This window comes from Leptinotarsa decemlineata, unplaced genomic scaffold, assembly GCF_025532065.1.
Source record: "Leptinotarsa decemlineata unplaced genomic scaffold, Ldec_3_MD MMD2_tig00078346_RagTag_RagTag, whole genome shotgun sequence".
Taxonomy (NCBI): domain Eukaryota; kingdom Metazoa; phylum Arthropoda; class Insecta; order Coleoptera; family Chrysomelidae; genus Leptinotarsa; species Leptinotarsa decemlineata.
Window position 1 is genome coordinate 6,148,591 of NW_027412724.1, and position 13,199 is coordinate 6,161,789.

Below are 13,199 nucleotides of genomic sequence, written 5' to 3' on the forward strand. Positions count from 1 at the left end.
GAATATGTAAGTTTAACAGTCATTTGTGAAAATTAATCCAATGAAAATTCCATTTATGGACTAGTTAATCTTTTATCAAGGTGTCTAATTTACTGAATGAAATATATATATATATATATATATATATATATATATATATATATATATATATATATATATAAAACAATGTTGAACATAATATTAGTTTTTTAATGATCAATTTGCTGGAAAACAATAGTATTTGGGTAAATTGAATATAATAAGCTAAAGATTTTCTAGGATACTGTATTACAAAGTGTAAATAAAATACAGCAATAGAAACAATATATATAACATACTAAATATAAGGATACAACAAATAGTTAAAAACTGTTAATTGTATACAACTTTATACAACTCAAGTCAGTCTCAAATTTTTTAAATGCAGTTTGACCTATGCTGTCCATTTCAGTAATGCCTCAATTGGTTTTTTCTTTGAATTTGAATCCTAATTCGGTGAGATTTTCCCTGGCTTCTTGAACCTCCTATATAAAACAAGTTGTTTTTAATTGTGAATAGAGTCAAATAAATGTTCAAATTATGTAACCACTAAAAAAGTATTCTCAATAATTTTTTAAACAGATTGTGAATAAAGTAATACCACGGAAGCAGTACTGCTTGTGTGTGGATATACATACACATATGAGGCTAATATAAACATTCAGAGTAATGTTAGAGGTCAAAATTTAAAAAGAAAAATCTAAAATAATTTATATGTAAAATGTATATACATTTATAAGTTACAATATAAAAATAACTATTAAAATTCCAATCGAAAAATGTATATATAAATTCAAGGAGTGGTAGAGAAACTGGTACTTATTGAAAGTGTTAGAAGCATATTTGAAGTTGATAATAACAGTTGATAATAAACAAAATTGAAATCAATCCCAAATAATTCATGATTATATGATCATTATTTTTTACAGATATGAAAAGTAATATAATAAGTAATAAGACCCTCCCCTTTAGTTTGCAAATAATATAACCTGGTAGTAGTATTAGTATTTATAATGAAGAAACAACTCTTGCCATTTAGATTAGTATACCTGGCATGATGACAAATCAGTTATAGCCGAACATGCACTCAAAGAAGAAACAAGTACTTGGAAGAATTCAAAATTACATTCAAGAATAGATAGGGAGGCGATTGAAATTCTTTGAAATAGAAACGATTTCAATAGAAAAGAAGTAATTAACATCAATAAATTGTGTTCAAATCACCATTTTTTCAATATCTGCCGAGGTTTTTACGTGTCATACAACCTCCAAAAGTTATTTTAATGTCCAGCCGCCCCAATTCATCTCTTGCTGTGTTCAATAAACACAATAGACTTTGCACTCTTGAGTGGGTCAATCGGTAATGAGTTAAAAGTTAAAGTATAAATGAATGTATTTCCCTTAATACACAGATGGATCAAAAACACATTCGGGTTCTTGTGCAGGTGTTTTCAGTCGTAGACCCAGGACAGAGATATCAACCTGCCTAGGAACCTATGCACCCGTATTTTAAGCTGAAATTTATGCTATTGAATTGTGTGCGGAGAGATTTCAAAAATCCAACCTCAAACACAAGTCAATAAAAATACTCACGGACAGTCAAGCGGCTTTGGAAGCTCTTTGCTCCTACCTAGCAAGGTCTAAATTGGTAGCAAATTGCCAAAAATAACTCTCCTCGGTAGGAAGACTGAAACAGATGGTTTCTTGTCTATGCTCCTAGCCATACTGGCCTGGAAGGCAATGAGGCTGCTTGCTGACTTTCTTGCAAAGGATGGTGCTGCAAGCAGCTTCATCGGACCAGAACCTGTCATTGGCATTGCTTTAGGCTTTGCCCAAGAAGAATTGTGGAGTTCTGGCAGAATTTTCTAGAATTGGCTCACTCCAAGGCGTTTATTCACCCTTCGAACTTGAAAGCAAACAGTTGGACTACAGTAGGCATGAACTACAATATCTAACAAGTCTTCTCACATGTCACTGTCATCTGAATCATCATATGTAGAGACTTAGACTGTTGGAAGACCGTGTGTTTCGCCTCTCACCATCTGACCTGAAAAACCACTCACCGTTCAAACTAATCGGCTTCGTTTATTTGGTCGAGTGTGAATAGGTGAGATACACAATAAACCCTTGCGTGGAGTGTCAGATAGACCCACTCACTTTTGACTTAACTTAACCTAACGCTTAATACAAAGTCCAAAATGAATTTTTCTAGAGAAGTTTCTTATTCGCAATAATGAATATTATTTAATTTCTGAGATGTTGGAGAAATAAAATTAGGTATACACTTTTTCTTCTTTTACTTTGTTCATCAGAAACTTCGTATAAATTTCAAATTAGGAAAGATGAATTAATTCACAGGATGAAATCAACAAAAGTAACAGAGTAATTTTGGAACCTACTTTTGTAATTTGAAAATGTTTCAGAATTTTTGAAGTTAGTTATAAGTGCGGTATTCATCATAATTTTTCCCTTGCTTGAAGATTCACGGTTTGTCTGACTCTGTAAACATTATAATTGAGAAAAGAGAGTAAATATCATTGCAGTTTGTAGATTCTTTGAACTGTTGTGCGTCCATTTTGAAATGTTTTTTTTTAATGACCTTTGATTTTTATAATCTTTCTAATTCACCTTGTTGCCAAAACTTATGAATGAGTGGTATTTAATATGATTTATGTATTAATAAAACTTTCTAAATGAATATGTGACAGTTTTTTTGTGATCTTTTAATTGGCATATCTTTGACAACTTGATAACTTTTTGAACAAAGATGCATTTTTGGTTTGATGGCCAAAGATGAAACAAGCGATTTTTATTTACAAACTAGACAGGGTGCAATGACACTTGTTTGGGAAAACCTGTACTATGAAAATCTCATCAAAAACAGCATTGGAGACACTCTCGAAACTACTTCCTCAACATTTTGTAATATTGTGGTAGACAAGAGTAGGTAAATTCAGATTAGAAGCTACAAAAAAGAAATTTTGGAATAAGTGCAAGAAGTTACAACAAACAACTACATACCACAAGACAACTTCAGGTTAAAGTCACAAACTGTGAAGAGTGATTGATGTCTTCATGAGAACATGCTTAGTGGAAGTATATGCAATATTGTAATATGCAAGCAAAATAAATTTGATACCTCAACATGGGTGAATAATTTTTCTTACTGGCAGTGAGGTTGCATTTGGGACATTGAGGCTCGTCTGGTAATGCTATGAAGAACCAAAAGCATTCATTGACAAGCATAGATTGTCTCTTTACTGGATGCCAGCACACTTGGGAATCATAGGCAACAAGTGTTCTAGATACTGATCATCAACTCTATATAATAGTTCTGAATCAACTATGGAGATACCAAATTCTTTAATATAGGAAACAGCACGAATCTGTTTGGGCTCCTCTCTAGACACTGTTCATTTAGAAAACACTTGAACAAAATAGTGCTGTTCAACAAAGACCACAGCTCACCATGTTTTATGTGAGGCACTGGATTACAGGGAGCATACTTTTTGATTACTCCAATTTTATCCAAAACAATATGACAAACATTTAATAAAGACCTCTGCAAACTAGTACAGGAAGGGAGATTTTAGGAATGGGCATTATGAAGTCTACAGACTTGGAAGAAGTGGGGAAGTCAGAAGGCATCCAAGCAGTAGAAAAACCTGTAGGAGTAAGCATGACAGTTTTAGTCTCTCTAGAGCACATTTTTTTCAGGTACCTACCTATAGTTATTAAAATACATGAATTCAACTTTGGTTGTTTTTGTGAATAGATGAAAATTGGGTTAGACTTGTTTATAACCAATACTGGGAGAAGAAAGTACTTTTACTAATAATCAGAGAGAAATCATGTTTTTTATATAGATAAAACAGTTCTTGAGGTTCTTAGTGCCATTTTTTATTTGAATAATTAACACTTGTTAATTTAAAATTTCTCTACTTTTGCTGATTGAGCATGTATTATTTACTTACATTTTGCAACTCTATTGCAGCTGCTTGACAATCATTGAATGCATAAACTCTGTATAAGACCACACTTGCTGCATATAACTGTAAAAATATTATTATTGAAATGTTAAAAATATATATGCATATATATATAGGACATACACCAAATAGAATTACAAAAATCACTGGTGAGTAAAGTACAATATCATAGTGTTCATGAACAAAGTTAAAATGTCTTTCTTCCTTAATCATATACAACCAAATGGCAATCAAGATACTAAAACCAGACAGCCACTCCACAAGTTTGGTCATTTTATTAAATGTATAATTTCTTTAAATTCACACAGAGCAAAGAGAATAGAGCACGTATATAAATTAACCTATAAATTTTTTCAAATTTGACAAATATGGAAACGACATCTACCGCACATGTTGAAACTAAGCCAGATGGTAAAACGAAAACAAAGTCATGTCAGATGTTTACATATATATTTTTGGGCTTTCTTGTGCTTCCCTTGTGTGGAACATGGGAAGCACGAATAGATAAACAACATAATTGGAATCTCACCGTGATCTTTTATACAGCATTTGACTATCTTATACCACTTTTTCATAGTATGCGCGTTCAGAGAACACTGAAAATTCCATGCGAATGGACTAGTTTATTGACTACGTTACATATCCAAAACAAGCACTTCTCCCAAACAACAGACATGAATTACTCTTCTCGACGAACGTTTAACCAACCAAGTTGTGGTCTTCAGGAGATGAAGAAATAGTTTTTTTCAATGTTCAGACATAATATAGTTTTATTATAGAAAAAAGAATACAGTGAAAATTAATGAAACTCGTTCGACGACCCAATATCAGTATAAAAAAATCAAAACCGAAAATGTTTCTAACGATGACATTTAAAAAAATGATATTAACAACTCTTAGGATGAAAATATATATTCATCGTGATTTTTGGGAACATGATTCAAAAATATATGTAAGAAAATGGTGTTATGGTTAATTATTATGTGAAATTTTTTTGCACGATGGGTGGGAGTTTTAATTTCTTTTCATTTTTGGGAGACCAGACCTGCAAGAATTTCTGGCGACCTGCAAGGTTCATTTTCAATTTTGTGGGGAATGTTGAAATTTTTTATGCATGAAGGGTGATGGTTGAGCATTTTTCTGTCAGAAATGATTATTCTGGTCGAGATTCATATCTGGGAGACCCGACCTGAAAAAAATCTGCTAACCTGCAAGGTTTATTTTCAATTTCATGAGAATTGTGAAATTTTTTCATACACAAAGGGTGATAATTAGACATTTTTCTGTCGGAAATGTTTAATCTGGTGAAGATTCATATCACGATTTATATCATATCATGAGACCCTTGAGCTGCAAAAGTTTCTGCCAACCTGCAAGGTTTATTGTCATATAAGATATTTGAATTTTCGTAAACCCGATGGGTGGAGGGTAGATATTTTTTCTGTCGATTATTATTATTAAATGTTTTTGTTTGGTTGAGTTTTTTTATCTGGGAAGCTTTCCTCAATATTACTGAAAACAATTTGCAGACCTTGAAAATAGTTAGACCTCTTTGAATTAATATGCTTATTTTTCATTCAAAATAGATGTTGAATGAAGTTTTGTAGGTTGACCACTACAAAAAACCAAAATTCATAAAAATAAAAAATGTAATGACAATTACGTCAAATTTCAGTTTGACCAACCAAAAGCCTTCAACAAAATTAATAATGTTTTGATAAATGGGTGACATATATTTGAAATTTATTTTGGAGACTAATTTTTTTCTCAAATTTTCAGTGAAGTTGTAATGTGTTCCAATAATATATTCATGTACCTATTAAAATTGAATAAGGGATTGATTTTTTTAAAATTCCTTTGTCCTCAATCTTTTCTTGTAGTGGTGTAAATAATATAAGTGCATCATTTGAATATAATCAAATGATTGTATTCCGTTGATTAGTTGTACACCTAAGATTGATACAAAATATTTCATATCCAAAAAACAATTATCAATAATGAATGCAGTGAGATTTGTTCCAAAAGGTAGAGTACTCCTCATTCAATATGTTTTTAATACTAATTCCTTTGTCTTTCAGATGGTCTTAAAAAATCACCTGAAGACATTGAAACTTTTAGGGTACAAATACAGAGAATTGATGGCTCTACCGTTAAAGTGCCAAACGATTTTTCATATGTTGATGTTACGGTACCGGAAGGAAACTTCAATATCATAAAGTAAGTTCAAGATCATGATTATTTTGCATACTGACACTTCAATACTTGTGAGGCATAGTACAATCTCTTAGTTTTGGTTTTCGTGACTAGTCTGAATGTGTGCTCTTTTCAAAAGTTATTCAAGAGTGTCTCTTGAAATTTCAATATTAGAGACATTTCATTACATTGACCAGTTTCCAAATAACCTTATCTAATAACAGGCATGACGGAGGCATTTATTTGATATCTACATAACAATTAGTCATTATTATTTTTTTCAATGATTATTATTTTTTTCAATAAGTCTGACCTTGGACCAGCTGTGAAGATTATGAGTTTTAAAGATCATCAGTTCCAGGATTGAGTCTAAAAAAGTTAATAATCATTTTATTATTTTCTGATCTCATATCATCCACGCATGGAGTTGCCTGCTCCATAGGGTAGTCAACAAGCAATTCGAAAAGTATAGCTTAGAATTGATTATTTCTTGCTATACATGGTAAAGTTTAGGCTCTGAAGTATGCCAGAGAGTAAGCAGTATCATTTTATTGGATCTATGACCCAATGTTGACATTCTTGGAGCCGAATGAAGGGTCCTACAATGTGAAAATGTACCTAACATGAGAAAGAAAAAATCACCCTCAAGGAATATTTTTTTATTGGTGTAAAAAAAAATCTGCCGGTTGATGATTTTGGAAGCTACAAATACCTACAGCTTACCAGACTCGTGAAAGTTGTTCACGAGTCACATAACATATGGCAAATCTGTAAACAGGGTCCAGTACTCGTTTTTCAGAATATTTGGTAAGCTCCTTAAAGAAAGATGACCTGAAGTGGTATATAATGAACACTTAGTTACACAGGATAATTGAGAAAATAGAAATTTTTGAACAAGGGAAACGGAGGAAATTATGCAGAAACAAAGACAGTACTAAAAGAAGAACATCATAATGGGAGCTAATGTAAGCACATATAAAACACTGGTTGATGAGACCTATATTTGAAAATATTTTTGAATAGTTTCCTATAAGTATTTGAAAATAATTTTGAATTGTGACATAATTTTTTCCTGTTTCTACTTTTTTCCAGAAAAAAAAATGAATACAAGTTCTGAATGATCATAATATTGACATCTAGGAGGGTGAAGCAGTTACACGAATTAAAATTTCAATTGGTTATTGAAAAACCCTCAGTCTCTAAACCATTAATATAACATCTGTCACTCAGATCTAGTGAAAGTTCATCTTTCAAACATAAACAGATATAAAATAATTGTTTGAGAAATAAGTTTAATTGATGGCAACTCTATTGGCAAACAGTGCATCTGGAAAACTTGTTTCATAGTTCTGGTGTGTGTAAAAATTAATTTTGTAAGATGCATTCTAACACTTCTACTATTAATAATATAGTAATATTGTCATGGTTGACTCAGTAATTGTGATATTTTCTAGATACTCATGATACTGTAAATTCTGGCTTCATAATGTATCTACAAAATCCCATTTATTCACCACAATACAATTGCCACTAATTCAATTGACAAAATCAGGAAGTGACCATTTTTTGACTAATTGAGTATTCAAAACTTATTGAAATGTTTTGAAAAGATTTCAAATTCATGATTATGAATGGATGATTGGCTAACTACAAATTCTTGTCCCCTTTATCTCTTAAGGCATACTGAAGGTTATGCCATTTATATAGACTACCATTAGGCAGTCAGTTGATCCATTTAATGTATCTTTCACTCACTAGATGGGGCCACGTAAACATAAATAGAATAAATTCCTTAGTAAAATATTTGATAGTTCATTGAGTACAGAAAATAGATTTTTCTCAATGTATCGGAACCCTTCTCATCAAAATGTATAACTACTAGCTCAATGTCAAAAGTGAAGTACCCTCATATTTCATTTATACAGATAAGTCATTGTGAGTAACTTCAATCTGTACTGTGCGGAATTGGTCACCAAGAATATTATTCACTGAAATATGTTTCCTGAATTCCATATACTTTGATTTTTATCGCAAATTCGGTGATTAATGCTGTTATTGAGTTGTCATTTGTTGTTTAACTTTTCATCTTCTTGCTTCTACATTGTGAAAAATATGTCAAGTTCTAAGATATTTTTGGAGCTCCTACCTTTGAAAAAATTGTAAGTGTGTAACTATACAGTTTATTTATAACCTCAAGTCATATAAGATGAAAATTTATAATTAAAAAAACATGTTTGAATGTTCTTGACCATGATTTTGACAGAGGTTTAGATGCCCATTGTCTAAAAAATTGTTGACAAATTTGAAATCTCATAGAAAATAAACGAATGAGAACCTATTAGAAATACTAGTACTGAAGTATTCTGATGAATTGAAATATAGGTGTTTTCAGCAGTTTTCATACCACATAATCATAGAGTCAATCATGCAAAATATATTTAAGAAACGATCAATTCTATCTGAATGACAAGTTGACATTTGTAGTATTATTTATCATCACACAATATCCAACATGTGATTAATGCAGTTTTTTCCCTACAATAGAACTGTAATTTATAATTTTCTTTTTAAAAGGCAAATATTTTTTACAACCCTTTAAGAATGACTATCATATTGTTTAATATGAAAACTGGAAACACCTATTGAACTAACACACCTTATATTAATTAGTGTGTAACTGATTGCTGTGTGTTTGTCTGATTATCTGGACGTTTGTGCGCCCTAATATAAAGAAAAGAATCGCAACAAACAGTTTTTCCTATAAATCATTGATGTTAGCAAATATGTGAGAACATTTTGTTGTTGGAGGAAAATCTGGAAAAACCCAGAGTTACTCTATAGAAGGGATTGTGAAATATCATTTTTGATATACATTTGTGGCTGCATATAACGGGCACTGCCGTGTGATTGGTTGAATTAATTGTCCAATGATACTGATCCGTGAAATAATAAGAGATAAATGTGAGAACTGGTTGGAGTTTTCACAAAACGAGATTCATCAGTCATCGAAGTATTAAAAGGAAGATGATGGCACTTATTCAGAACATGGCGAAGAATTTGAATGTGACAGAATCATACATACCATCGTCAGGGGACACGTCACTGATCGCATCATCGAATAAATATGTTTAAAATATATGTTCAAAATATATGTTTAAAATATATTTTTCCGTTAACCAGCTATCGCACCCCTATGAAAGACAACCCTCAGAAGTCGAAACTTGGGCGAACTATGGACTAACGAGGTCCTAACTTTTAACGTGTGATTTCTAATAATGACAAGTTGGCTCAATTACATCACTGGAAAAGCAAAAGCTGCTTCTCAGAAACTTGAAACAAAATTTCAAACTAGACAGTTGAACAATCCTCTACAAATTTAAATACTTTGTGAATCTCAAATTATACATTTGCTACATATATGATAAATAGCAATCCTCTTGATTGGATATTCAAACTACACAAACAACATTGTTAGTGTACAATATTCAAAGGAGATTGAGGACTTGACTCTTTTCTCTGGACACATTCACAGAAAGTATTCTGCTGACAAAGAAATAGCAACAAAACACCATTCTTTCGAAAAATGATATTGATTTATTACTTTAAAAAATAGGGAAAATTTGATATATGGAAATTTACCAAATTACAATTTTATAAATTGGTTATATTGTCGCTTACAATCATATTACTTTAGTTTTAATGTAAAATGCTTAAATTATATATTTTTTTAATATTTCCTCCCCCTTTTCTCCATGACATTTCTTGCGTAGCTTTTTCACTTATGAATTGCGTTTTGTTCTCTGTGAATTAACCAACAGTAATCACCCATCATTTTTATATTCCGCCGTCCCTGGTATCGTTTCTCCATCTTTTTTATGACCTGATGAAACTGTTCTCCTTGCTTTTCATTCACGTTTTTAGGAAAAAAGTCAAGATGATTATGTGAAAAGTGGATTTTAAGACTGATCATGCAACCAAGAGTTTTAAACTTGTTTATCATACTAGCTACGATAAGTTTATAGTTCGAATTACATTACCCAAAAACTTAATCACAGCTTCTCTAAATGATATCCAAGCCTCCTGTTCCTTCTCATTCATTGGCGCTTTCAAAGTTGAATCGAACATCAATTTACGGCAGTGTTTCTCAAACTTTTCGAATTCACGGCTCCCTTATGTTTTTTGAAGGTTATCGCGGCGCCCCGAACGTAAAGACTGCACTAGATATTTAATTAATAGAAGTAGGTAGGTGGCTGTCTGGAACGGATTGCATTTTGCAATTACCGATATTATCATATTATCAGAGGATTTTTATTAATAGGTACCGACGTGTCACCTTTACTCTCAGTTATCTATGTTGTAAAACGTTGTACCTTGAGACTCACCCGTGGCCCACGGCGCCCCAGTAAAGGTTCCACGGCGCCCTAGGGCGCCGCGGCGCACACTTTGAGAAACACTGATTTACGGATATTAGGCCCGACGAAAATTCCTTCTTTTAACTTACCTTCTGATAAGTGATGAAATTTCGCACACAAATATTTAAAACAATCACCATTTTCAGGCGAAGATTCAACAAATTGTTTCATTAAATCCAACTTTAGAATCTTCTTGGGGTCATCTAAAGTTTGGTGTAAAATGTTTTTATGCCAGATCTCGAAGTTTTCCTTAGGGACCATTGTTTTTGAGACAAATGTTGATCCCTTGCTGTCCTGTCCCATTCACATATAAAACATGGAATCCCTTTGTTATCCAAGGAGCATGTAGACAACTTTCAAATCCCTACACAGCATCTAATCATGAGATTCATAGTTAATTTTCTCTAAAATGATATTTTCGTTAGTTTCCTTCATATGAATTGAATGTGCCACAAGCACTGAAGCATAAGTATTTCCTTTTTTTAATAACACAAGTTTCAAGTTTGTTTTTGATGAGTCAATAATAAGTCTCCTTCATCTTTGTATTCAATGCCAAATTCATTCATTAGACTGTCAATATCATGACAGTGAACCAGATTTTCGTCCTGCCGAAAAAATTGAGTGAATTGTTCATCTCTTGTTCTATAATGGTGAATAGATGTTCCAGGTTCCAATAAATGTTTCTCTTTTAGCCTAGAACCCAGTAATTCTGCGTTTTTCGTAGTCAAACCCAAATCTCTCACTTTATTAGTTATTTGCTTGTGCAAATAACTGTGGTTTTAAATTGTCCGAAGTACACTAGAAATCGTCATCAGTCAATTGACTGACCATATTCGGGACTAGGTATATACCATGCACGTTTTCTACGTCCTTGGTATATACACTATATAATATTGCCAAAAACCTCAGGTGGTACAGGGACAGAAAAGCTGTCCATGTTTTATTGGCCGATCAACAGATGGTTAGGATAAACAATGAGTCGTTTATTTTTGGAGTTATATCCATTAACATCTATACTGCAGAAATAACCATCATCTAAATGATTTTTTTGCTCCCTCCATATCATGAGTACTGCAAATTCAAAAACTATCTTCTCTCGACACAAACATAACATACTTTGTGAGGAACTCGACACTTGTGTTGATTACTGATTTCTATACTAACATATGCAAAGTAAACTTTTTTTAATAAAGTCGGTAATGTTCCTTTGATGTTTATGAATTACAAAATTACCACAAATATAGCAAGAAGCGTTATGAGAATTTTTAAAATCAGGTTTAACCATTTAAATTTTTTAATAGAAAGCACAGAGCAGTTTGAGTTCATATTTGCACAAATTCAGATTATACCTAGTGAAAAAAACTAAACGGCAGTAAAATTTATTAGAATTATCAACCTTGGAACATCTTATTTCATTGTTAACTCCGTTACATTAAAATAATATTGCCAACTTCAAAATTTTCAAGTAGTCAAAAATTGTATCTTATACATTTTGATACTCAAACTTTACTTTTACTCAATAGTGAAATGTGAAACATTGGTGGGAGATACAACCTTTTTTAATTTTTTTCGTAATCAGGACACCAAATTGCGCAGGATTTAGTTAAAATTATCTTCAATGTGTCACTGACACCAACCATGTTTGCAACCACACCTTCCTCTTTTCTTGAGGTACCCCCTCGTCTAAAGTTGACTCTATTTCGCAACTATCCCTATTTGGTAACCCTAGTAACGATATGGGATATGGCATAGAAAAATGTTTATAAAATTAAGTACACTGTCAATAGCGTTTAAAGATAATAAAAAGAATTAAAAATCGATGTTTTTGTCGAAGTTATTTGTTCAATTTTATTTCAAGTTTATATTTTAGTGAACTATTCTGTCATATTTCTTATTGGGGAGTTTTTTTCCCAAATGTAAGGTTGTTTCAGAAGTTTTGTCCGTTTTCATGAGTCTACTGTAAACTGTAAAATCTCGGTGAATACTTATCCAATGTGGCAAAACTGCACTGATTCAATGAATCAATGCACTTTGCCAACGTAACGTAAGTCAATCAATTCCGTCAGCATAAAAATTGTGTACTCGGGATTGGATGATGTCGACGAAGGCCGTTTTTGCCTGATCCGGATTGGTGAAGACTCTACCGGTGAGAAAATTATCGAAGTACTTGATAAGATGGTTGTAGGTTGGCGAGAGATCTGGGAAGTATGGTGGGTGAGGCAGAACTTCGACGCTCAATTCGTTTAATTTTCGGACGGTTATTTGTGAATCGTGCGGACGGGCGTTGTCTTGAGGCAGGATCAAACCTCTTCTGCCGACCAGTGCCGGCTGCTGCTGATGCAATTTTCTTACATTTTGTCGATTTCCTCACAAGAGGACTCTGCTGTGATGGTTTGGCCTGGTTCGAGAAAGTTATAGTGAATCACACCAGCTGCTGACCACCATAGAGTAACCATGGTCTTTTTTGTTGGTTTTTTGCCTTTGGGAAGTGTCTAGGTGACTCATTACTGTCCAACCATTGCCCTGAACGTCTTCTTTTGTCGTAGAGGATCCACCTTTCATCACACCATCCGATCGAAAAAAGGAT

General features: G+C 32.6%; 2 protein-coding genes across 4 annotated transcripts in view; one reads left to right on the forward strand and one right to left on the reverse strand.

Moving 5' to 3' along the window:
- Nucleotides 1–248: 248 nt before the first annotated feature.
- On the reverse strand, nucleotides 249–4,369 carry Dpm3 (Dolichyl-phosphate mannosyltransferase subunit 3). Its single transcript, XM_023162903.2, has 3 exons — nucleotides 4,131–4,369; nucleotides 3,993–4,070; nucleotides 249–503 (listed from the first exon to the last, which is right to left on the reverse strand). Exons 1-3 carry the CDS (start codon nucleotides 4,278–4,280, stop codon nucleotides 438–440), a joined length of 294 nt encoding a protein of 97 aa, XP_023018671.1. The 5' UTR covers nucleotides 4,281–4,369; the 3' UTR covers nucleotides 249–437.
- Nucleotides 4,370–5,713: 1,344 nt separating this feature from the next.
- Nucleotides 5,714–13,199, forward strand: part of ATP7 (copper-transporting ATPase 1) — a 112,563-nt gene continuing 105,077 nt past the window's right edge. Inside the window, exons 1-2 of one of the 3 annotated variants that reach the window (XM_074185800.1) lie at nucleotides 5,714–6,032; nucleotides 6,086–6,224. In XM_074185800.1, the coding sequence (XP_074041901.1) occupies nucleotides 6,005–6,032; nucleotides 6,086–6,224 (167 nt within the window). In that variant the 5' untranslated portion in view covers nucleotides 5,714–6,004. Of the gene's footprint in view, nucleotides 6,033–6,085; nucleotides 6,225–8,297; nucleotides 8,360–13,199 lie in introns of those variants that run through there. The other 2 variants (XM_074185798.1, XM_074185799.1) reach the window with 2 other exon arrangements.